The sequence below is a fragment of the Lepeophtheirus salmonis genome, chromosome 2, assembly GCF_016086655.4.
Source record: "Lepeophtheirus salmonis chromosome 2, UVic_Lsal_1.4, whole genome shotgun sequence".
NCBI classification, from domain to species: domain Eukaryota; kingdom Metazoa; phylum Arthropoda; class Copepoda; order Siphonostomatoida; family Caligidae; genus Lepeophtheirus; species Lepeophtheirus salmonis.
In genome coordinates this window covers 18,415,364-18,439,700 of record NC_052132.2, presented here as the reverse complement: position 1 = coordinate 18,439,700, position 24,337 = coordinate 18,415,364, and the positions used below count along the sequence as shown (strand labels likewise).

The window sequence follows — 24,337 nt, the reverse complement described above, 5'->3', positions numbered from 1 at the left end:
ATCCCGATTTTTTATTGGCTTTAAGTCGCATTCAATGCAGGTGTTATGTATTTTGTATCATTTGAAAGCCATTTGACAGAGTCATCAAGATTTATCATAAATTTGTCCATTTTATGTATGGAAAATCTGAGCTCTGAGCCTCAATATTGCATTGTCTACATTTTTTTGACGTGATGGAAAATACACTATAGTCTAATAGTTTAAAAGAATATAACAAATTTGATTAATCATAATTGATGGAGGCAGGACTGAAGTATACCTACTATATCTTACAGAAGTTAAGGTTCTTCTTGAAGTATATTTAGAGATTCACTTTAGGATTAGTCTTGTTACGCTAATATGCTGACAATTATGTAGTTTTAAATACATACTATATATTTTATCGTCAATTTGAAATAATATTACATACTTCTGTTGATAGCATTGCATTAATTAAGCCCATGAATATATATCAAACATTTGTTGCTTCTAGCGAGGAATTTTGAAAGTGTATAAATAGCTTACATCAATATAACACGTTTAGATCTTTCTTTCTATTATATATAAATTGTTACGTAATCGGTTTATTGATTAAACAAATGGAAACTCTATCAAATATCACAAAAAAAAAAGAAAAAAAAAGCAATACATCAAGGTCTTGCAAATTCAAACCCAAATTAATATTAAAATTCAGTTTGATCAAAAATGTGTTAAATATCTTGAATGCTACTATATAGGGTCAACCACCTATATATTTATTAGTGATGCACGGATTGGCCTTTTCTGAGACCAAAAAATATATAATTTGATATAAACACTTAATATATTCCAATCTCGATATAAGAAATTCAGATAGGTATAAAAATATACTTAAAGTAATCAATCTCTTAGATACTATTTTTTATTACATAAAATACTTCCAATAGAACAGGGGTTCTCCACCTTTATTCTTCAATTCCTCACTTTGTAGTGAGTCAACTTTCCATTTCCACCAAAGATTCGGTCTTTGACAAATTAAATTTTAAGGCATGCAGTGTAGAAACTTTTGCATTTTTTTTGGCAGTGACGAGTTGGGTTGCACAATTTAAATCGGAGTCAAGTTTAAGTAGGCGGTTTCACGATTTGATTTAGATCTCGTTCCTTCTTGAAAACACTAACTTGCACAGGTAGGTGGAAGGAAATGCAACCAGTAATGTGAGCACTCTCAGAGTAATGTGACAATACTAACCACGCATATGGTCCAGAATTATGTCAGACCCTTCTTCGCAAAAACAGCCCTTGCTGCATGGTTATACACTAGGTCAAGAAAATGGTCTTCGACTCTTTTGAAATGTTGTCAACTCGAACACTGAAAGGATTCCTCGTGAATCCCATGGTTGGGTTTTTGCTTTTGAAATCCAGAAAATTCACAAATCTTAACCCTAAACATGAAATATCATCACAACATACATACACACTAAATAAAATATCCTTAAAAATGTATGATCTATGATTAATTACATTATAATAGGTGCTCTATTATCCACCTGTTGCACAAAGGAAAGCCGAGAAAGGAGTGAGTTTGCGGGGATCCCCTGTTGACAATTTTGTCACTTTTACACAAACATGACTTTCAATACCAATTCATTCTTCTTTTTATTAAAATAGTCTGTAAACAGTTGAAAATTTGGGAAAATTGATTAAATTTATATTGGGGAAACTTTGAAGCAGTGGTTCTTCTGTCCGACCGGTCATTCCCCAATTGGCAATTCCACCATTCCTAACCAATTGAGAATTCCCATGTTAAGAACAACTGGATAGAAGAAACACAAAGTAAAAAATCCACATAACCTCAAGTTTTTCTTATTCTTTTTGGTATCAATTTTATTGGAATTCATAAGAATGATAAATTCCTATGAAGATTATTTCATTTTTTTTTCCATGTATGTTTTTAAAGCTACAAAATCTCGAGATATATTAGAAACTGGATCTAATCAAATATCTAATTGCCTAGAAATGAGGAATTGCAAAATAATTTATAAAAATAAGTATCCAAAAATTGTCTTTTTTTAAATACTTTGGATATAAAAAAATCCAGATATAATCGACTTTTAATCCTAAAAATATGATTTTTCTTTATCCAGATTTCAAGGTTCTTATTTCTTTATTAGCCTACAAATTTATAGAAGACATTTTGTTCAATGTATTTATTTAAAATTTAGAAGGTAATTTAATTTATTACAAAACAACCAAAACAAAAAACTTCAAAACATAAATTTTATTACGTTCTACATTAATATTTTTTTTTTTGTGTGAAGTAACCTTTTTAAATATAGATTCTATACCGCACAGCTTATATAACAGAAATGACTAAATTGCGATTATTTCTACATAATGCCTGAGTTCTTGCATTAAAAAAAAGAAAGAAGAGAATCCAAGAAATCAATAGGAATAATTTACAAAGCAAAGCAGTTACTTAAGGGTTTGTTTTTAGAAAAAATACTTCGGATATAAGAAAAATACCTATATAGTTAACTTTTCATACAAAAATAGGAGTTTCCTTATCTGGATATGCCTGTACTTAATACTTTCTTTGTCCGTCTAATTAATAAAATACATATATGAATGTATTTAAGTAAAAATTAAATAGTTTTTTTAATAAATTGTAATAAAACCTTATCAGCCATTCTTTTATAGTGTGGTATAAAGTTTTATATTACAGGCTTCACTACCTCATAATTCATAAAACAGAAATGGAAGAACCCATAACCCTCAACCGTCATGTATAATATTAGTTTCCTAAAAGAGGTTCTCAAATCAATTTCAGGTTTACTTTTTTCAATGTTTAAAAAAATTGTCTGCATAATTCAATGTGTAGTATTTCGGTGTAAAAGTGGGTAGGTTTTTTTGTGTTTTATGAGATACTTATTAGATCTGGAATGGAAACACTTGCTTGATAAAAATGAACTATTTAAAGTTTGAAAAAAACTTAAATACTAAGTGAGTAAGGAATTGATTTTTTTTAATGTGCTGAATATGAAAAGCCCGATCTGTTATTACGAATATATAGTTTTTTTAAATACAATCAAGGAAAAAACAGATTAAGCTATACTTTTGAAATTTTTTATTTCATTTTTGTTTTGTTTAACATTTTTTTAAAAGATAATCAAGCTCAGAGTTGAGTAAATAATAAAGTTAGAACACTTTATAGAACAGTATCAGAGCCGCTAGAAAATTCGCTATTTCTTGGTTTCAAGATGTTGGTAATACTAATTCCACCGCCAGAGCTAGATGGATCAAATAATCCGCTTTGACCATTGCTACCAAATCCTGTGTTGCCCTCAAATCCAGGGTTGCCTCCGAATCCAGTGTTGCCCTCGAATCCAGGGTTGCCTCCGAATCCGTTGTTGTTATTAACGAATCCACCACCGAATCCACCTCCAAATCCTCCACCACATCTTGGAGTTGCACAGGCTTCATATGAAATTTCACGACGTCTTCCAAATTGATCATTTCTTCCTGATCCTCTAGTATCTTGACAAGTGTGACCACGATCAACGTAGCACCATTTAGCTCCAGTTTGATCGGCTCTGTATTAATAAATCAATTAATTATTGAATCAAAATTGATTTACAAATATTATGAAGAAAGGGTTGAACTTACGAATTGCAGTTTCCTTGCGTTATTCCTCTCAAATCTCGGAATATGTAGTTGGAACATTGACATCCACAATTAACAGCTAGGGAAGGTGCTTTGAGCGTAATGTCTTGAGCTGATGTTAATGCCACAACAACGGATATAATTAGGATTTTGCAAATCATTTTTGGATTTGATCTAATTTGTGTGTATGAGATGGTTTCAAATATGTTTGTTGGTTGAATCAAAAAATGATTTTACTTTTATATAGATTCATCAAACATCTTTTGGTACAGTAAATAGCGAACATGCACTCTTTTTTTTCCCTCATAGAAACAGTAGGACTTACAAGTGTGACAGGTAAGTTATTCAACGATTTACCTTTTTGAAGGTTTATTATGAAACATGTATTAAAAAAAAGTGATCTATTTTTAACTTGCATTTTCTGTATCAAAGAAGTCTCGAAGGGAATCCAAAAATTATAATTCAAAACAAAAATGTGATCAACTTAGTATATTTTACGAAATATTCCTTAAAAATGTTTGTATTTTTGTATCGAGTTTTATATTTGACTTATCTTTATAATTTGTGATGAAGCAGTTCGGTATAGACTCGTCTCATTCAAAAGGTCAGTCTAGACTCTATAGTTATTTATAGATAAATTGTTGATAACCTCATGTGTGTTTCAAAGTTTTGAAGATCATTACAATGACGTCATGTGGTGTTTCATTTGTCTACAATTCGTATAATTAGCTGGGAAAAAATCGTTTCAGAGTGTGAGACCAAAAAAAAAAAAGAAAGGCCCACTATCTGAGACGTTGTCCTAGAAAAATCACCTTTGACCGAACTTAAAGAATTGTTCGCAGACCACTTCTTACTAGTAATAACATATTGCCTTTACTTTATAAATCATTCATTTGCTTTTAATTAATCAATTTCGATGACAGAGATAAATATATTAAGACCAAACATTTATACCCATCTTTTAGGTATAACTTTCTTGTCATTTGTAAAGTATTAAAAACGAATAATTACTCCATATGTCTAGAAATTCCAAGCTGCCTCTAACAGATATGAAAGTGTGATCCTCAAATCAGTACAGAAAGATTTTATCATCATTCGTATTTAAGGAGTGATAGGGGTTCAATTTTTTGAAGCACGTCATTATTTTAAGGTATTTAAGTTGAAATCATATTATCTACCTTCCCCATGATTAGTTTTACGGCGAGTGGATCCTGAAGTGAAGATAAATGTGCGGACACTTTTTTATTCGTTATTTATGTTTGTTGATTCAGAGAAGCTTTAAGGCATAATACTTCTTCAACTGCTCTTATTTATATAAAATGTTATTTATAGGAAGACTACACACTACGTCTGAGTACAATAATCAAGCCTTTGGCACTAAGGCAGCTAATTTTTTTATTAGATAGCTTATTCAAAGGTTGGAAAAATTGAATCAGTTGACAAATTTTTCTACCAAATATTTGGAAAAGACACGGACCCCTCCTTAGAATCTACGCCAGGAGTAACAACAACATAACAATTTTCGAACTCTGGGACTCAGTGAAACGTTCGTTCACAATGTTATGAGATAATTTGAGATCTATATAGTACTTGGCTTCTTACACACACCTTGAAAAAAATTCTCAAAAACAATTTTGACGACCTTATCTAGCCGGACTTTTGGTCTCAGAAATCGCCAGATGTGAATCCAATGGATATTTTTTGTATACCAAGTGGAGAAAAAGTACTGAGGCCTGCTCCTTTCTAGTCATTAAAATACTCATAATTGATCAATATGATGTACATAGAAAATTTTGCTTTATAATATTTTTTATAATAACAATGCAAATTAATTATGAATTTGGTAACCATGAGACTCAATGACAGCCTCCATCCGCTTCCATAACCCCCTGCACACATTGGTAACGTAGTCCTTTTTCATGATCCTTCACAACTGGTTAAGGGAGGTCTTCAGGGCATCAATATTCGGGTGGCAGACTTTGCATACCTCTTTCTTAATTTGCCAAAGAAATGGAGTAATACAATGGATTCAAATCTGGTCTCTGAGGGGGCAAAATGTTCTTGGACCAGAAGTTCATGCTGCTATCTATCCACTGTTTTACAATATTAGAAGAATGGACCGGAGCCCCGTCCTGCTGAAATAAGTACTTGGCTTTGTTGGACTCTTTTCATGGTCTTAGTGATCTTTGGGACCACATTTTCCTTCAACGCCATCAAGTAGTCGGCTGCAGGTATCCATCCAGAGACAAATTTGGATGTATTTTTTCTTTAGTGGATGCCACAACCCCTAACATCATCACGGGGGTCGGATGTTTGGCTTGGTTGACTGTTCTGATTTTGTTGTCAGCCTTACCATTGCATACCACCTGATCATTATGCTTGTTGTAGACGAGGTCAACGTTTAATGTCTTTTCCGTAGAGAAAATTTTTCCCAGTTGCTGTTGTGCTTCAGGTAGTTCAAGAGTTGTTGACATTGCTGAAGACAGAGTTCTTTTTGACGTTAAGACAGAAGTGGCCTTTCAATTCTTCTGAGCAACCCTCCTTCAAACTTTCGGATGGCCTTGCCCACAGTAGAGCAATGCACCTTCTGCTTCTTGGTCCTTCAGGCTTCACTTTGGTGAGTCTTCCACTCTTGTATTGTCCCCATCAGCCAAAAGATTTCTGACCTAACAAACTGTGGCCTTGTTGACGTTAAAGACCTTCATGATGTCCGAGGAGGTTCTCCCGGCGTATATTAAGTTACCTATGAAGACCTTCTTGCCTCCATCGCGACATATACATAGTTATTGTTTACAACATGTACATTAATCAAAGGCTTAGAGTCTAATCTATTCAGAATAATTGGAACTTTGAGATTTTTATCAACTAAACCTACTCAAAACTTTATTTTTAGAGGGTCTTAATACTGTTTCTATGTGCAATCGAACAATAAACAAACCGAACCTTTTGCAACGCCAAACACGAACTTATTAGTCGGATTAAGAAGGATCCCCAGATCTGCTAAAGGACCAGCATGACGATGGCTTGCTCGTGCTTTCAGTTTCGTATAGAGTCTGTAATTGAGGTTGGACGTGCATTTTCAAGAGTTTTTGATTAAAGAAGCTTGCATAAAGTAAGGTTTTTAACCTTGGATTGCTTCAGAAATTAACTTTAACATTTTTCTACTAGTCAATAACATGGCTTATGGCTTAGAAAACAATAATAAATATGGGTTTCAGCCTTTGGGCCAAAATGCTGTTGGATGCTGAATTATTAATGAGGCCCTTATTTGTAGCTGGCATCTGTTAATTCTGAGGATGAATATTGTTAAAGGGTAAAGACTGGCTTTTCAACTGCAAGTATATTACTAATTATAAACACTTGAAAAATAAAATTTAGCAGCTTAATTCGCGCTTGCGTGTGCCAGCAATTTTGTTATAATGTAGCTGCCTGAGATGATTCAAATATCAAATAGTGAGATAAGGCCGTGTTCAAATTTCCTTCATTTGAAAAAAAAGGGTAAAAATCAGTTAAGCTACTAGCCAGTTATTTACAAATTTTGTATAATTATTCTTCCTTTATTTGACCCTGTAATTCTTCACACTTTAACAAAAGTTGATTTGAATTCAACCAATCAACACTAAGAACATTAGTAACGGGAAAGAACTGTTTATATATGCATATTGTAACTCAATATGCAAAATTATGGGTACATATCATAAATAAGTTGTTCTGTTATAGATTAGTATGTCTTTAAATTATACTGTACAATGTAAATACATCAAAGAGACTCATTCAATGATAAAAAAACCGGTTTAATAATTTTCAAATCCATCGAGATATAATCATTTTTCTTCCTTTTTACCTTGATTGAAGATGATTAAATTGTTCAAAGCAGTTATTTCCCTTTTTACTATATTAGTTGGGTGTTAAGTTTCTATTTAGGTAGACTGTTAAGTCAAAACTAGAACAGTCTAGTTCCTCATTTTATCTGTTTTATTGGTCGAAAACCAATCAAAGTTGAGAGGAAAAATATTACAGTGCTTTAATGATAACTCATAACTGAAAATAACTGATTATATCCCACTGTTTTTCCCCTTTCAAAAAGGAACGCGGGTTTTTTCTGTTCTTTTAATTATATTATAAATTCGAAATATATATCTCAATGATTTAACTCTTTACCAAATACACGTGTTCTATTATTTTCCAGTATTTTATTACCGATAAAGTAGTACAGTCCATTAATTTCATGATTACTGGTTATTGAGAGAGACCTAAATCTTCACAGCAATCTTGTAGAACACATAACTAGCTGTCAATTGCTAAGAACTACATTGTCCTAGTTACCACCATGAACACACGGTATGAGAGGAGGATCGCAGCGGTCCTCCCCGCGGGATTGTCCAGAAGGTCATCGGGAAGAGACTGGAGCCTCGAAGAAGACAATGTATCCATGCGGTCGAAGGTTGGGTGGGACCTCAGGCAGGACCCTCTTATTGCCCGTCAACTGCCTTAAGCTGGCCTTAATGAAAAAACCGAATTCCTTAAATTCTGACATGAGCAAGATGAACAAATCTCCATCAGCGATGTCAAGGGTTCTACAAACAGGGAGGAGGAAAGTCTTTAAGGTGTATTCTGGTGCCTCCCTTGACAAAACAACAAAGAAAAATCCATGTGGAGCGTGCAAAAAAGACCTTGAACTACATGAATGGAAGCTGCGGATAAATTAAGATCTTGTTTAATGGAAAACCTTTATTGTTGACCCATTCTTCAACAGGCGGAATGATGGAGTAGTGACGTTTGGGGATGTAGCAGAGGAGCCCGGATATGTCTCCACCACCAAACACCTTGCTTGAGTGATTATGTTAGGCCTGGTTGCATTCAACGAGAAGGCCATTAATATCGTGTTTTTCCCTTCAGGATACAGGTTGAAGGCTGAAGAGAATGTCAAAACTCTGGACACCAAAGTTATCCTTTTAGATCAAATCCATCATTGGCAATTCTCCCTGTGTGTTCAAACAAGATGGAACACCTGCCCAGACTGCAAAGAAAATTCCAGAGTGACTCCAGTTCAACATGCAATTCTGGGTAAGTAACTTCTGTCTACTGCAGAGCCTAGACCTCAACCCCCTTAACTATTCCATCTAGGTGCATGTGAAGTCCAAGACCTGCAGGAGACGCCAAAAAGCACCTGCGCCCTCGCAGAGATCTATCAACTAGGCATATGCCTCCATGAGTGCCAACTACATCAAGAGGGTACAAATAAACTTCAGGTTCTACTCCTCAAAGAATTTCTACAGGACAAAATTAGGTGAAAGTAGTTGATTATCCATGATAGACGTCCCAAATATACACCCACAGATAATTCATGACGTTGCAACTTTAGAATTCCTGTTAAATTCAATATGTACTTGAATAACAAAAGTAAATGTGTCATGCTCACTTTGAAGAGAATATCTATTATCGTCGACTTTTAGAAGGACGATGGTTACTAAGATACGTTGCAGTTTTAACTCATTTCGATTAGAAGAAGAAAATGAATAGTCGAAAACTTTCATTAAATAGGAATAGAGCAAAATAAAAACTTTCACGAAATAAATCCTACCTTATTTTAAATCAGGCATACTCCGGTGTTTAACTTTATATTCGAGTTACACCTATGCTTCATAAAATAAAAAAGCTTTATAAAAACTATTATCTATAACAAATCTAAGAAGAACCATCTCTATTCAATATTACGAATTGAGTAAATTCATACTTAGTTAGAAATATATAGTCACGTCTGATAAGGATAAATACAGATTGAGTCATTAGTAAACTTGGTTCCCAAGGAGTTTACATTGACTCAGGAGAGGATAAAATGTATTATTAATTATTTTCAAAGAAAAATAAAAATAAAAAATAGCAACATTTTGACCAAGATTCATGTAATGTAACTTTATACAAGTATAAACTTCGGAGAGTGTTGTGTATTTTTCTTTAAAATAAAACAAAAACATAAACTATTAATTAAAATCATAATTCATAGTTTTTGAATCAAACTTATGCTCTAAAACTTTTTTTTTTAAAACAAAATACCTTACCTTAATTATCTACGAAGGGTACTGATATTCTATATTATTTGATCGAGGTTACGTGAATCCTGAACATAATTCATATACCTACTTTTTGTTTACTTTGTATTTCAGCCATCTTGTCTTCTTTTTAAGTCTCTTGAACGTTATGGACAGTGATTAGAGTTGGATCGGTGTATGTAAAACTAAAAAGACGACAGTGCTATCAGTCCCGTTCTAATAAAATTAGTCGATCCTTGGACAGGTCCTAATCCGTCTTTTATGGAAACTAAAACAGCTAAAATTACGTAGTAACTACATATAAATAACCAAGTCATTTGAGTCGCTGAAGTTTCATCATAATTCCTCTTTAAAAAAAAAGATACCTGAAGTTAAAAGCAGGAGGTGTGTGACTCAAACATATTATTATATGATTTAGCTGTCATTGAAAGACCGATGTATCGGTCCTTAGGACCGATCCAACAAAAAAAAAGGATGGAAATGGGGTGAATTTTGATGGCAGGCCTTTCTTTTTTTTGTTTTTTGAGTTGGCAAACTGAACCGTCCTAGGACCGGTCCTTATCGGTCCTTAATGATAACTACTACATTTAAAATGACTATGTCCCTTCATTTGTTCACATAACCTCTTTTAAAAGATAAAATATTGGAAGTTTAAAATAGGAACTGCACAGATAAAACTTTAAAAGTTTTAGAATATAAAAAAATATATTCGTTGCTAAAGGTAAATGAGTCTATCTATCCGTGGTACCCAAAGAAATACATTTCGTAATTGCAATAATTTCTATGTCAGCGAATATACTTTTATTAAATTTTAAGAAAATCCATTTGCTTATTTTTAAGAGAAAATTTAGAGATCAACATTTGGATTAAGTAATGCTATGCAGGAATGCTGACAATCAATTCGTTTTTTACACTTATTATATGTATATTAGATCTTCAATTTAGAATCTTATCCTTTAACTTCTGAGAGTATGATTGCATTAATTAATTATAACTTATTAAACCCATGATATAAATAAAATATTTGGGGTTTCCAGCTATCTTTTTTGAAAGTAAAAATGGGGTACATTTAGATTTCCTGTTTTATGTTGATATTTCCCTCTCCATGATATAAATTGTTACATAATAGATTTATTCATTGATCTAATCTAACAACGAAAAAAAAAAGTAAATCAATATCTTGCAAATTCAAACCCAATTAATATCAAAATTTATTTTGAGCAAAAATATGAAGAACGTCTTGCATGGTATTATGTAGGTCAATCCCCTACAAATGTATTAGTGATGCCGTGGTTGGCGTTTTCTGATCCACAGTGTTTTATCAAATTTTATAATTTTAGAAAATTTGACAAAAACACAAAGCACTCAAACCCAGTTATAATAAATTTATTATTATTAAAAAAAGTGTTATAGTCAACAATCTCTCGTATACCATGAATTACTTTGCTTGGAAGAAACGTGAAGTAAAAAAAATCGCATAAAGTTAAATTCGTCTTCTCTTTTTGCTATCAACTTGATTGGAATTCTTGGGATTTAAGAATTCCCCTGAGGATTTTTTCATTTTATGGTTACCAATCGTAATTTGGCGCAAACATATTGAACTGTGTAACAAAGAAACCCCAAAACACATTTAATTACATGATAAACATTTCAACCTCATTTCAATTTTTCTAACCATTCCATTCATTTTGCAATTCGTGAATATCAATTAAAATGCTAAAACTACTTGTATAAGAAATCGAAAAGAAATACATGCTTTTATACAAATATTCTTAATATCATGAGTTTGGAGTTTCAACAAAATTTAATTTTTATTTCCACAGTAAATACTTTCATTTCCGATAAAAAAATTATATTAAATATTCATTACTTAATCCAAATTTTGAGAATCAAGTTGGAATCCTTCAGTTTTGATGAGATAGCGAATATTTGCACATAAAAATCAAAGCAACCAATAGGAACAACTTATTAGCAAAAAACAGTTAATTAAATTTGGTAACCCTCGATTGACAAAATAAATAAATATACGAATAATTACAAAAAAAAAAAAAAACAAGGCATTATCCAGAAGAATAAAGAATAAGATTTAAGTCCCCAGAGCATTATTAAAAATATTGGCAAAAAAAAAAAAAAAAGTACAATTTTATTAATCGTGGGGTGTATAATATCCCAGTTTATTAACAGTGGGTTAATAAATACAGATACATATCTTGAACATCCTTCGAAAAAACCTTTCACTGAAAAAGAAGATAAAAATTATTGATGATTTGTCAAGACAGGGTTTAATCAAAGATTTTATTGCCTAGAAATGAGGAGTTTCAAAATGACTTATCTTAAAATTGTGGGGTCTTTTTTAGAAAAAAATACTTTGGATATAAGAAAAATACAGACATAGTCAACAACTTTTCATACGAAAAATGGGAGTTTCTTTATTTGGATTTGCCTGTATTTAATATATTCTTGGCCTACAAAATTAATAAAATACATATTAGTTGAATGTATTTAAGTAAAGATTTAGAAGTTTTTTTTTATAAATGGATAAAAAAATTCTTTATAGTGTGACATAACGTTTTATATTATAGGCTTCAATAACCCATAATTAATCAAACAGAAGTGGAAGAACGAATAATCCTCAACCGTTATGTATAATATTAGTTTATTAAAAAAGGTTCTTACATCAATTTTAGGTTCACTTGTTTCTATGTTTAAAAAATTGCATCCAAAATTCAATGTGTAGTATTTCTGTGTAAAAGAAGGTAGATTTGCTTGAGTTTTTGGTCTATTATGAGATAATTTAGAGCCCTGGAATAAAGACACTTGCACAGTAAAAAATGAGATATCTAAAGTGGGGAAAAAACTTAAATATTTAGTTATGAACGAGCTTATTTTTTTAACGTGTTGAATATGAAAAGCCCGATCTGTTCTTAATCGTATGAATGTACAGTTTTTTAAATACAAAAAACAACAAAAAAAACAGAGTGGAGTGGACTTTTGAAAATTTTTATTTCATTATTATTTTTTTTTTTTAACATTCTTTTAAAAGATAATAAAGCTCAGATTTGAGTAAATAATAAAGTTAGAACACTTTATAGAACAATATCAGAGCCGTCAGAAGATTCGCCATTTCTTGGTTTCAAGATGTTGGTAATACTAATTCCACCGCCAGGGCCAGATGGATCAAATACTCCGCTTTGACCATTGCTACCAAATCCAGTGTTGCCCTCGAATCCAGGGTTGCCTCCGAATCCAGTGTTGCCCTCAAATCCAGGGTTGCCTCCGAATCCGTTGTTGTTATTGACAAATCCGCCACCGAATCCACCTCCAAATCCTCCACCACAGTTTGGAGTTGCACAGGCTTCATATGAAATTTGACGACGTCTTCCAAATTGATCATTTCTTCCTGATCCTCTAGTATCTTGACAAGTGTGACCACGATCAACATAGCACCATTTAGCTCCAGTTTGATCGGCTCTGTATTCATAAATCAATTAATTATTGAATCAAAATTGATTTACAAATATTATGAAGAAAGGGTTGAACTTACGAATTGCAGTTTCCTTGTGTTATTCCTCTCACATCTTGGAATATGTAGTTGGAACATTGACATCCACAATTAACAGCTAGGGAAGGTGCTTTGAGCGTAATGTCTTGAGCTGATGCTAATGCCACAACGACGGATATAATTAAGATTTTGCAAATCATTTTTGGATTTTATCTGACTTGTGCGTATGAGATAGTTTCAAATATGTTTGTTGGTTTGATAAAAAATGATTTTACTTTTATATAGATTCATCAAACATCATTTGGTACAGAAAATAGTGAATATGCACTCTTTTTTTTTTCTCTCATAGAAACAGTATGAACTACATGTGTAGCAGGTAAGTTATTCAACGATTTACCTTGTGGAAGGTTTCTTGTGTCCCACGTATTAAAAAAAAAAAAGTGACCTATTTTTAACTTGCATTTTCTTTACCGAAGAAGTTTCAAAGGGAATCCCAAAATTATAATTCAAAACGTAAATGTGATCAGTTTAGTATATTATACAAAAGATTAGTTAAAATTTTTTGTGTTTTTGTTTTCTGTATAAAAATATAATTTAATTCTTTCTTGAATAAAATTCCATTTTGTGTAATTTTTGATTTATTCTCACAATTTGTGACAAAGAAGTTTGGTATGAATGGTCTCACTCAAAAGTTCTGTCTCGACTCTATAACTATTCATAGATGAATTTTGATGACCTCATGTGTGTTTCCAAAGTATGAAGATCATTAAAAGGACGTTGTATAGGGTTGAAAGGCTTTCATTAGTGTACAATTCGTATAATGAGCTGAGTTTGAGACCAAAAAAACGGTCCGCTATCTGAGACGTTGTTCACCACTGTAATATTGGTCCAATTTGGTCTAGAAAAATTATCTATGACCGAACTAAAAAAAATCGTTTTCCAGACCACTTTTTAGTACAAATATGTACTTTTTCTTTACAAAATTAAACAATCATTTGCTTTTTATTAATCATTTTCAATGACAGAGATAAATATATTATGACCAAGTAGTTACACCAATTTTTACGTACAACTTTCTTGTCATTTGTGAAGTATTAAAAACAAATAATTCCTGCATATGTATAGAAATTCCAAGCTGCCTTTACAACATAAGAAAATATTATGATCAAATCAGGCCAAAAAGATCTTATCATGATTTGTATTTACAAAGTGATAGGGGTTCAACTTTTTGAAGCACATCATTATTCTAAGGCAATTAAGTTGAAATCAAACTACCTCCCTTCCCCATGATTCGTTTTACAGTGAGTATAATTTTTTATTTGATAGCATATTTACACTTCCACCAATTGTAAAAATGGAATCAATCGACGAATTTTGGAACCAAATATTTGGAAAAGACCCCTCCATGGAATCCACACCAGAAGTAACAAAAATATAACAACTTTTCCAACTCTGGGACTCAGTGAGACGTTCGTTTGCTCGGTTATGTAGAATTTGATACTTCTATAGTCCTGGGTTTCCTACCACCATCTTTAAAAAATGTCGTCAATGGCTCAAAGACAATTTTGAAAACTTAATCTAGATGGACTTTTGGCCTCCTAGCCAGCCAGATGTGAATCTGATGGACCTGCCTCTAAGTAGTCATTAAAATACTTATAATTGATCAGGATGATGTTGTAAATAATTTTTTATCTTTTATTTAATTTTTTTACTATAACTTTAAGATTTAATCAACAACACCTGTTCAAAACTGTATATTTACAAGGTTCCATTACTTTTTTTTACACCCGGTAAGTACAATTGAACGACAAACCAACCGAACCTTTTGCAACACCATAGACGAACTTATTAGTCAGATTAAGTAGGAATCCCCAGATTTGCCAAAGAACCAGCTCGGAAAAGGATTGCTCGTGCTTTCAGTTTCGTATAGACACTTTAATTGAGGCTGGAGGTGCATTATGAAGAGATTTTTATAAAAAAAAAAAGCTTGCGTAGAGTATGCTTTTAACCTTGGATTGCTTCAGAAATTATTTTTAACATTTTTCTAAAAAGAAAATTTCTATTTCGGTTCGAAAATGTGGCTATGGGGAAAATATATTAATTTAAACACGTCACTTCATTTAGATTCTCTGATGCTGATAAAATAACAAGGTATATTGTACAAAGTCAATTAGTTTTTGCAGTTTTATTTGAACTATAAAAAATACTCTCCCCCCTACAAAAATGTAAGAGGTTAAGTGATTTACCATAAGTTCCACTCAAAATATTAATATAACTAAGTCCTTTTTTTTTGTAAAGTTAGGTTGCGAGATACAATATAATTAGCGATGCAATCAAGAAAGTACAAGTAAATGAAAAGAAAAATAATATGTCTCAATATATTTTATTCATACATCCTCATCCTTGTAAGGGAGTGAGCTTATAAAAAGCCTCGTATCAGCTCGTGCGTAAACCTTGGCCAATTATAGGAACATAGGAGACATTAGAACACAATTGTTGTTTAATTCTAGGGTTTATTAATGCCATGTTGAAAGAACATATTGAAGTATGTTAATACATTATAAGTAGAGCGGATTTTGTAGTAAATAAATGCATGCGAAAAAGAGGCACATGTACAGGGAGCGGGGATCAAAGTGTCGCCTACTTGAAACCTTGATAACTTGAAGACGACATTATCAAATAAAAACCGATTACCAAATAGGAAAGCTATTCTCGTCAGCTGACGATACGTAGTTCAGTTAGCATCATGCCGTCATCATATGAGGAGATAAAGAGCTATAAGTGGAACGAGGAGCTTTCGAGGTCCGTCGTAGTCATGGCATTGGTTAATAATGGAGGTTAAATCTCCAATTCAACGATTGTTTCAACCTTAGGAGTGAATTTACGGAATGTTCAGCGTATCTGTAAGAAGCTAGATGACACCTGGGATGTTGATGCCACCATAAAGAGGGCACCCAAGAAGGAGGGCGCCGATAGGAAGGTCAGGGACACCGACTTTGTCGACAAGGGGAAGAAGATGGTTGAGGATGACCCTACCAGGTCCATGGATCCAAGGGGTGGCCGGAAACAGGCCCTTGGTGTGGCAACAGGACTCAGCACCCTACCATGTGTCCAAAATCTCCATGCAGTGGTTACCCGAGAACTGTTATGACGTCGTAAGCAAGGATTTGTGGCCTCCTATCTCTCCCGACCTTAATCCTTTGGACTATTTTGTCTAGGGCTATGTTGAGAGACATACCAACAGACATCCCCATAGCACCAAGGCCAGCCTGATGGAGTCCATCAAGGAGGTATTCGGCGACATGGACAATGAGATGGTCAGAAAAGCCTGCGGCCGGTTCAGAAGCCGTATTGAGGACGTTATTGCTGCCAACGGTGATTTAAATGAATGGCTACTCTATAGCTATATGCTCACCATAGTTTTGATTTTCAATAAAAAAGTTAAAAAATGTATATTTTGTGTTGTTATTTGTAGAAAAATATTTTGGCGACAATTTGATCCCCACTCCCTGTATTATTCCATGAAACGATAAAGTAATAAAGTATTCATTTTTCAAATACCGAAAGTTTGCATCAATTTACAATTTAGTTTGATTATCATTTATATACTTCTTTCATGGCGAAAAACATTTAAGAAGGGTTCATATGTTACCGTTATATATGCATATTCTAACTCCAATAAAAATACTTTCATAAATAAGTTGCTTTGTTATAGATTAGTTTATCTTTAAAAGATACTGTACGATATACATACATCAAAGAGACTTATTTAATTATAAAGAACAGGTTTAATATTGTTCAAATCCATCGATACGTTTTTTTTTTCCTTGATTGACGATGATTAAATTGTTCGAAGCTCACTTTTTGGTATATTAGTTAGGTGTCCAGTTTCTATTTAGGTCTGTGGTATTAAGTCAAAACTAGAATTATCTAGTTACTTATTTGATCTGTATGATTGATCGTAAGATAATCAAAGTCGAGAGGAAAAATATTGCACTCCTTTAATGAGAAAAGGAGTATTTTTTCTTTATTTGCAGTTCAATTATGGTTCGGAGCCTAGTTAGGGAGCACTTTGATATCGCCTATGTGGACGAATGCTTAGCAAAATATAAGATCCACCTGAAAAAAAATTTACGTTGGGGAAAAAATCGATCCAATGTCTCCTTTACCCCATTAAAGGATCATCTCCAGTCAAAGCATAAAATTGATTTCTTGATCATGATTCTGGTTGTCTGTCTGTACCAGTTAGCACTCAGAGATTATTTTCCACTTCGGCCTCGTAATAAATGTTAGGTGCATTCGTCTTAGCCCCGAAAGTGCGGAAGACCAAATTTTCCATTCTAAGAATCTCCCATTCTTCAACTACGATTATTAAGGACTATTAATATAGAACTTTTAAATTGTTAATTTTTTAGAATGTTCCGAGTACGATGACGAGGCGACTAAGGCACAAACTTTTTAAAGGAGGAATCCAGGAACGACCGAGAGAAAACAAGGAGAAAGACGTGGAGAAATAAGACTACTTAGTCTTATTTATGAACACGTAAACATCAAAAAGATGTATACTATTAATAAAGAAGGTAAAATAATACTTTATATATACATCCATGGATGTCTCGAGCACCTGGACAAGATACTAGAAAACGCACGCTCCAAGGATTGGCTCAGAAGAAGATCACGAATGTGTCATTTTATTTAAATAAAAATATATTAAAACGGTTTTTCAATACAGATTCTATGTTTTAAAATCTATAAATATTTATACATAATATGACTATTAATAAGAATTCAAGACTAAATAAGCTGCAATATATCATTAATACAATTTACATTAATTATTTCAAATATATATGCACACACCAGAAAAGTTGATGTTAATAACTTAAACATTATCACATTGAATTTTGGCAGCATTTCTAGATTTGAGCTTGTTTTCAGATGATCTTTTTCTGCTTTCTTGTCGGAAGTTGTCATTGAATGGAGACACAAAACTTTTGCCCATGACGTTGAAGAGATGGAACACTTGCCAAGAATGCTTGCCCATTTGTGACTTTCATCACCCAAATTATCAACTATTGCTTCGATTGTAGTTTCTGAGATCTTTCTTGACACTTTATGGTGGATTTCTTTGATATGAACAAAGTTAGGGTGTTAGGTTAACTCCTACAGGGTTAAGGGGGAATGCTGAAATATTTCTGCCTTTGGTAGCTCTTAGAAATACTTTTTTAATGTGTGTACAAGGTCGAAAATGAGACGAACTTATCTATTGATGTTGTGTGGGTAAGTAATTGAAGTTTGGAACTCACAAAGAAAAGGAGTGAAGACCTTCATGTTTACTGAATGGGTATAATTGCTACCATATCCATGTAGTTTCCTCCAACGGATTTGATCATAAATGTAAGGACCATTTTAATTGTTTGGGTCTTATTGCAGCCCAAGAACTTACTTCTAACAAATTAGACTCTTTCTGAGAAGTAAACTTTATCGATTATAAGATTGACATTACGGTCTCTGCTGTTAAGGTGTTTGATCCTAGTTCCAAGATATCTAACCATAGATTACGTTAGTCCAGTCTCTCAGTAGACGCAGTAGAGAGAGTTCTAAGATACATGGGACATAAAACTGTAAGGCAATTCGACTTAAGAATTTGATCATAGAGGGTCGTTCTAATATTTTAACCCGGAAAACAAACAGAGAGAAAACAAGGTGAAAATCTCCTTCTGTTGGGTTTCTTGAAGAGTAATGTCATCTGTTCTATGATGAAATACACTTTTGAAGAATGAATTGGGTCCAAGTCTAGGGATGCAAGTAGTTTGTTCAATAAGCCAATGAGGATTTCATAAGTCTCTTATTATTCAAGAACTCTTTTGATTCTAAATACGCAGCAACGTTGATTACTTCAGTTACTGATTTGATGACATTAGCCTTTGTGGTAAGACAGTGGGAGACAGAACTATTGGTTAGCTTTTGATGCCCATCAAAAATTCTACAGGAAATATATTCTTGGATTTCGAGGCTAGCCTTAATATCCAGGGGTTAGTCGCTTCCAGCTTAATAAGGGTCAATTTACGGTATTTGAATAGTATAAACCCCGACGGTAATGTTCCCAGTGACAACTTATCATAAAGCTCATTCGGTGAGCGCCTCTTCTCCATACATATTTAGATACAAGGCTTCCTCATGCGCCTTTTCGAAGTTGGAGTTGTATGTCACTAGAAGATGCTCGGGTGGATAAAGGAAGAGGCGGAGGAGAAGAGAGGTAGAGCAGAAGGGTTGACCACACTTAAGGGACATTATCCTTTTTCAGTCTCCTAAAAAGTTAAGTTCTTCAATTAAGTACATATGTCAGTCCTTGAATTAGTTCTAATTTTTCCTTTTATAAAGTAACTTAGCCTTTTAACCAAAGCTAGAACCTGTTTTTGAGCTTGTGCTCATGAGGTCCCTACTTTAGTTCCAGGTGCTGATTACAGTGACGACCATTGCCCTGTCTTTTGTCTACGGAATGGGGGTAATATAATCCGATTTCGTGAAATGGAGGCTGCATAGTATTGAATGCTTCGTAATTAACAGTATTGTCTATATTTTTGAATTCACTTTGAGATCCCCTTTCTGTCTTTGTAGAGTCATCTCCCCTTTGGATTCAAGTTCAAGATTGGGAGTCACATTGAAACCAGGGAAACTATGGTATGGGATCTTAGGATTCTTGGGATGCCTTCATAACCTTTAGAAAATCTGGGGACACAGCACTACCATCACCTTAAACTTCACAGTCACGATCGGAATCCTGAAGATATAAGTATGGTATATTTCACCAATGAAAACAATGATTAAGCAATTTTAAAACAAGCCGCGTGTTGGAGCTGGTGGAATTTTTTATTCATCTACATGTAGTCCAGATAGCAAGAAATGTCCATGATGCATCTTAATAAATTATAATCACAAAAAGCAGAAGAAGAGAAGATATTTTACTCCTCGTAAATACATAACACGGATGAGCAGTTGTTGGAATCTGAGTCTTTTGCATATCGGGTCATATAATCACCTATTGGTAACTCTGATTATATTCTACTGTTTCCTCCCTTCAAAAAGGAAGGTGGGGTTTTTCTGTTTTTTTAAATATATTATACTTTCGAAATATAGAACTCATTGATATAACTCGATACCAAATACAGGTGTTATTATTGTCCAGTGTTTTATTATAGTGGGAGTTTCTCCAAATATTCAGGGATTAATTTGATATTATACGATTTCGATATATTTTAAGAAGATGGATGGAAACACGTGGACCTTGAAGCTTAAAAGGATCATTATAAAATCATACTGGTGGTGTTTGAAGCTTAAAAACCTCATTATAAAAGAAGACGGGGTGGTATTTGAAGTTCGAAGGACTCATTGTAACACCACCCACATTCAATCAGGCTTTCTTGAGTATATTGGAACAATAAACCTACACAAGGGGATCATTGTAACAACTCACCCAATCGATCAGACTTCTTAGACTATATTAAAAGAAGAGACTGTTAGTATGGTATTTGAAGCTAAAAGGGCTCATTATAAAACCATGCACGTGGGTTTTGAAGTTTATAGAGCTCATTGTAATCCTTTTTTTTTTAAAGATATCAAGAGTTGTGTTTAACACAAAGAGTTCACTGTAACAGCACACCCAATTGATCAGACTTCTTTGAGTATATTAAAGAAAGTGATTGTAGTGTGGTATTGTTATTCAATATATATTTAAAATTATATCACAGACTAATTAATATAACTTATTGAACGACATTTTGAAAGTAATCAATCTATTCAATTCAAATACCTTCAATGATATATAAATATTAATTTAAAAAATTATTTTGTTTGAAAGCTGAAATAATAATACAAACTTTGATTTTTCTTTATATATTGAAGAAAAATAATAGAAATGATGAAAAATGAACAAAGAAAATTATTCAACCCGGAGATTTCTTGAAAGTCCAGAACCTTGAGCTATATTTCAAGAACCTAACTTCACCAAGAAAACCTCGGAGGAAGAAGCATCCGTCGAAAAAGAGATTAAAACTCTCCGTCCCTTATGGACAAAGGAGATAGAAAAATAGAATCCTCAAATGGATGAGGAGAGTATAAAAATAAAAGTCTATTGATTTAAATCAAATCTAGAAAAAATGAATCAAGCCCCCGATATTGGTAGAGGATTCCGAGCCTTGGAAATTATTCCAAGAATGTACGCGGTTTGAGGTTCTTTGGAACCTTGTTCTCCCATCGTGGGATGGGCTATTACCCCGTTACGCCACTTGTTGTATGTGACGGTCTCCTATTTCAGGTCTATGATATTTTCATTTATATTTAGATATGTTTTATTAATTTACTTTTCAGCTATAGTCAAAGGTTGAGTGACAGATAGGTAAAAATGTTCCGTTTCATTAGAGAGTTAGAAACGACCTTATTAAGAAGACTCTTAGATTGTTCTATTTATTGGTGCAATGAAGATGCATCAGGTCCAATGCTGCTTCATAAGAGGACGGATGTTTACTTATAATAAATTTTTAACTTAATAAAAATATGAAAATGAACTTTAAACCCCTTTAAAACGAATTAAACTTCAAGACAAAACAAGGGACGTGTTGATAGTATAAAGGTAGGAAGTCAATTCTAAAGATTAGTATGATTTAGATAAAAAGTATTCCATGTATAATGATGAGAATAAATAAAATAAATATTTAATGTAAAAAATAACTCCACAAAGAATTTCATAATAACTCTTTCTAATTCACAATTTAATTAATGTTAAAAAGAATTATTTTCCTACAAATCACAACAATGTTATTAAATACATAAGGAAAACATTCATGAAAGGTTTTTTTGACAAGATGGAGACAAGAATAATTGAATTAATTAATTATTATCAGAAAATGGTTGAAGTCTGTTATATATATGCATAGCTATAGGTTTGGTGACCTATGTATAAATGTATTTTGTGTATAATAATATATTAATATGAGAGTCATTCTGGATTCTCCGCGTGTAGAATAAAGTATATATATAAACTCCATATCCTCATATATCTCATATCCACGTATATTATATGGCGCAGTCGATAAACCAGAACCAATCTTAAGAAACATAATGGAAGAACTTAAAAGTAAGAAGTTTGACTTTATAAAATCAAAAGTTAAGGCATACAAAGGTCATGTCACAAGGAGCATTAATGAACTGAAGCGTTCAAACAGAATGGAATTAGTAGAAATTTCTCATCAAATGGCCCGTGGAAGATTACACATCTTAGAGGATATTTTAGAATTAATGGAGTTGAAGTCTGAAACAAAGGAGCAACAAGAGGATATCTTGATGTTCATGGAAGAAAGAGATCGCATGGATGAAGAAATTATGAGGGAACTCACGAAAAAAATGGAGGAATTAGCAGGCAAGGAGCATCAGCATCTGCCTTCAAAGGATGGAGCGTGTAAAGTATACGGAAAAATTGCATATAAGGAACCGGAACTATTGAGAGGAAGCATGGATTTGAATGAGTTTATTGAATGGAAACCCAGTTTTGAAGACTACAGGCAACTAGCAGGAGTTGATAGCTACTCTCACGCAAAACAGCTAGCGAATTTAAGATCATTCATGGATATAAAAATAAGGGAGAAATTAAGAGTCTCAATTGGGATTAAAGAAAACACAGTGTTATCCATTCCTGAAATTTTAGAAGAATTGAGGAAATATTTTCGCTCTCAATATAACATCATTCTTGATAAGGTTAAATTCCATTCCTTATATCAAAAAGAAGGTCAATCATTCGAGGACTTCTATGTAGAAGTAACTCGAACTGCAAATCGTGCCGAATTAAATGAAAGATGTGATAATAAAGACTGTTTCGAAGAAAATATCAAAGTTAAATTACTTGTGGGACTTCGGGATGAAGAAACGAGGAAAAAACTTATGGCCATAGAAGAAAAAAAAAGTTATTGATAGATGCAGAGCTGAGGAAATGTCGAAGAAGGATGACGAAAAAGTTAAATTCTGCAAAAGTCAACAAGATAACAAGAGAAAATTCAGGGATCAAAGCCTTAGTCGAAACAAAAATAGCTTTAGGAAAAATCCTCCTGAAAGAAAAATAATGGATTGTATATTTTGCTCAAGAGACCATATTATAAATAAATGTCCTGCTTGGAAACAGGAATGTAGGAATTGTAAAAGAATTGGTCATTTTAAAGATTCAAAGGCCTGTAAAAATGGAATTGCAAGAAACAGAAGAGTCACGGTAAGAAACGTGACCACATTTAGTCCCTCACCAGCAATACAAGTTCGATTAAAATCTCTGGATGGAACATACTTATGCAATTATAGTTATGCAATTCCGGATTCTGGTAGTGAGGTTTCTATTGCGGATGAAATTTTTTTACAAGAAATTGGAATACCACTAAGACATTTAAATAGACCTTCAGATTCTCGTTTAAATGGAGCTACTGGGGCTACTTTTAATCAACTAGGATCCATAATTTTAAATGTAGGTTTTGGAAATGAGGAAATTAAAGAAGAGATTATAATAGTAAAGGAAAATGTTAAATTTCTAATGTCGTGGGTATTGTGTAAAAAATTAAGGATTTTACCGGAAGATTATCCAAGTCAAATGGATAAATGGAAAAGAGCCAGAGAACCTAGTGCTCGTGGAATCAAGGAAATGAAATATATTTCCGATGAAGAAATTAAAACCATGAGAGACAAGCTTTGTAAGGTTCCAAACCCAATTTTAAAAAAAGGAGATGGGAAGAAGTTATCCGTATTGAAGATCGGAGAATCGGTTCGGATACAAGATCATATAACCAAAAGATGGACCCATCTAGGTACAATTGAAACACAGGAATCTCAAAGGCGATATCTCATACGTATGAAAAATGGTCGTCTTTGGCATCGTAATAGGAGATTCATCCGTTTGGATTCAACAGAAGGGAACAAGCGGATTTCATTTCATATAACTTAGATTTATATTTTGTAATCATTCTCCTGGGGGGAAAAGGGGATGTTATATATATGCATAGCTATAGGTTTGGTGACCTATGTATAAATGTATTTTGTGTATAATAATATATTAATATGAGAGTCATTCTGGATTCTCCGCGTGTAGAATAAAGTATATATATAAACTCCATATCCTCATATGTCTCAT

At 33.0% G+C, this 24,337-nt stretch overlaps 2 protein-coding genes across 2 annotated transcripts; both read right to left on the bottom strand.

The window, feature by feature from the left end:
- Nucleotides 1-3,071: 3,071 nt before the first annotated feature.
- LOC121132351 (uncharacterized) lies at nt 3,072-3,840 on the bottom strand. Its single transcript, XM_040727751.2, has 2 exons — nt 3,622-3,840; nt 3,072-3,548 (listed from the first exon to the last, which is right to left on the bottom strand). Exons 1-2 carry the CDS (start codon nt 3,777-3,779, stop codon nt 3,164-3,166), a joined length of 543 nt encoding a protein of 180 aa, XP_040583685.1. The 5' UTR covers nt 3,780-3,840; the 3' UTR covers nt 3,072-3,163.
- Nucleotides 3,841-12,655: 8,815 nt separating this feature from the next.
- LOC139904691 (uncharacterized) lies at nt 12,656-13,442 on the bottom strand. Its single transcript, XM_040727748.2, has 2 exons — nt 13,216-13,442; nt 12,656-13,142 (listed from the first exon to the last, which is right to left on the bottom strand). Exons 1-2 carry the CDS (start codon nt 13,371-13,373, stop codon nt 12,758-12,760), a joined length of 543 nt encoding a protein of 180 aa, XP_040583682.1. The 5' UTR covers nt 13,374-13,442; the 3' UTR covers nt 12,656-12,757.
- Between the last annotated feature and the right edge of the window lie 10,895 nt (nt 13,443-24,337).

Coding starts and splice junctions, on each gene's coding strand:
- LOC121132351 (XM_040727751.2), bottom strand. CDS start 3,779: ATGATTTGCAAAATCCTAATTATATCCGTTGTTGTGGCATTAACATCA. Junction 3,549..3,621: donor ACGCAAGGAAACTGCAATTC/GTAAGTTCAACC, acceptor TTATTAATACAG/AGCCGATCAAACTGGAGCTA.
- LOC139904691 (XM_040727748.2), bottom strand. CDS start 13,373: ATGATTTGCAAAATCTTAATTATATCCGTCGTTGTGGCATTAGCATCA. Junction 13,143..13,215: donor ACACAAGGAAACTGCAATTC/GTAAGTTCAACC, acceptor TTATGAATACAG/AGCCGATCAAACTGGAGCTA.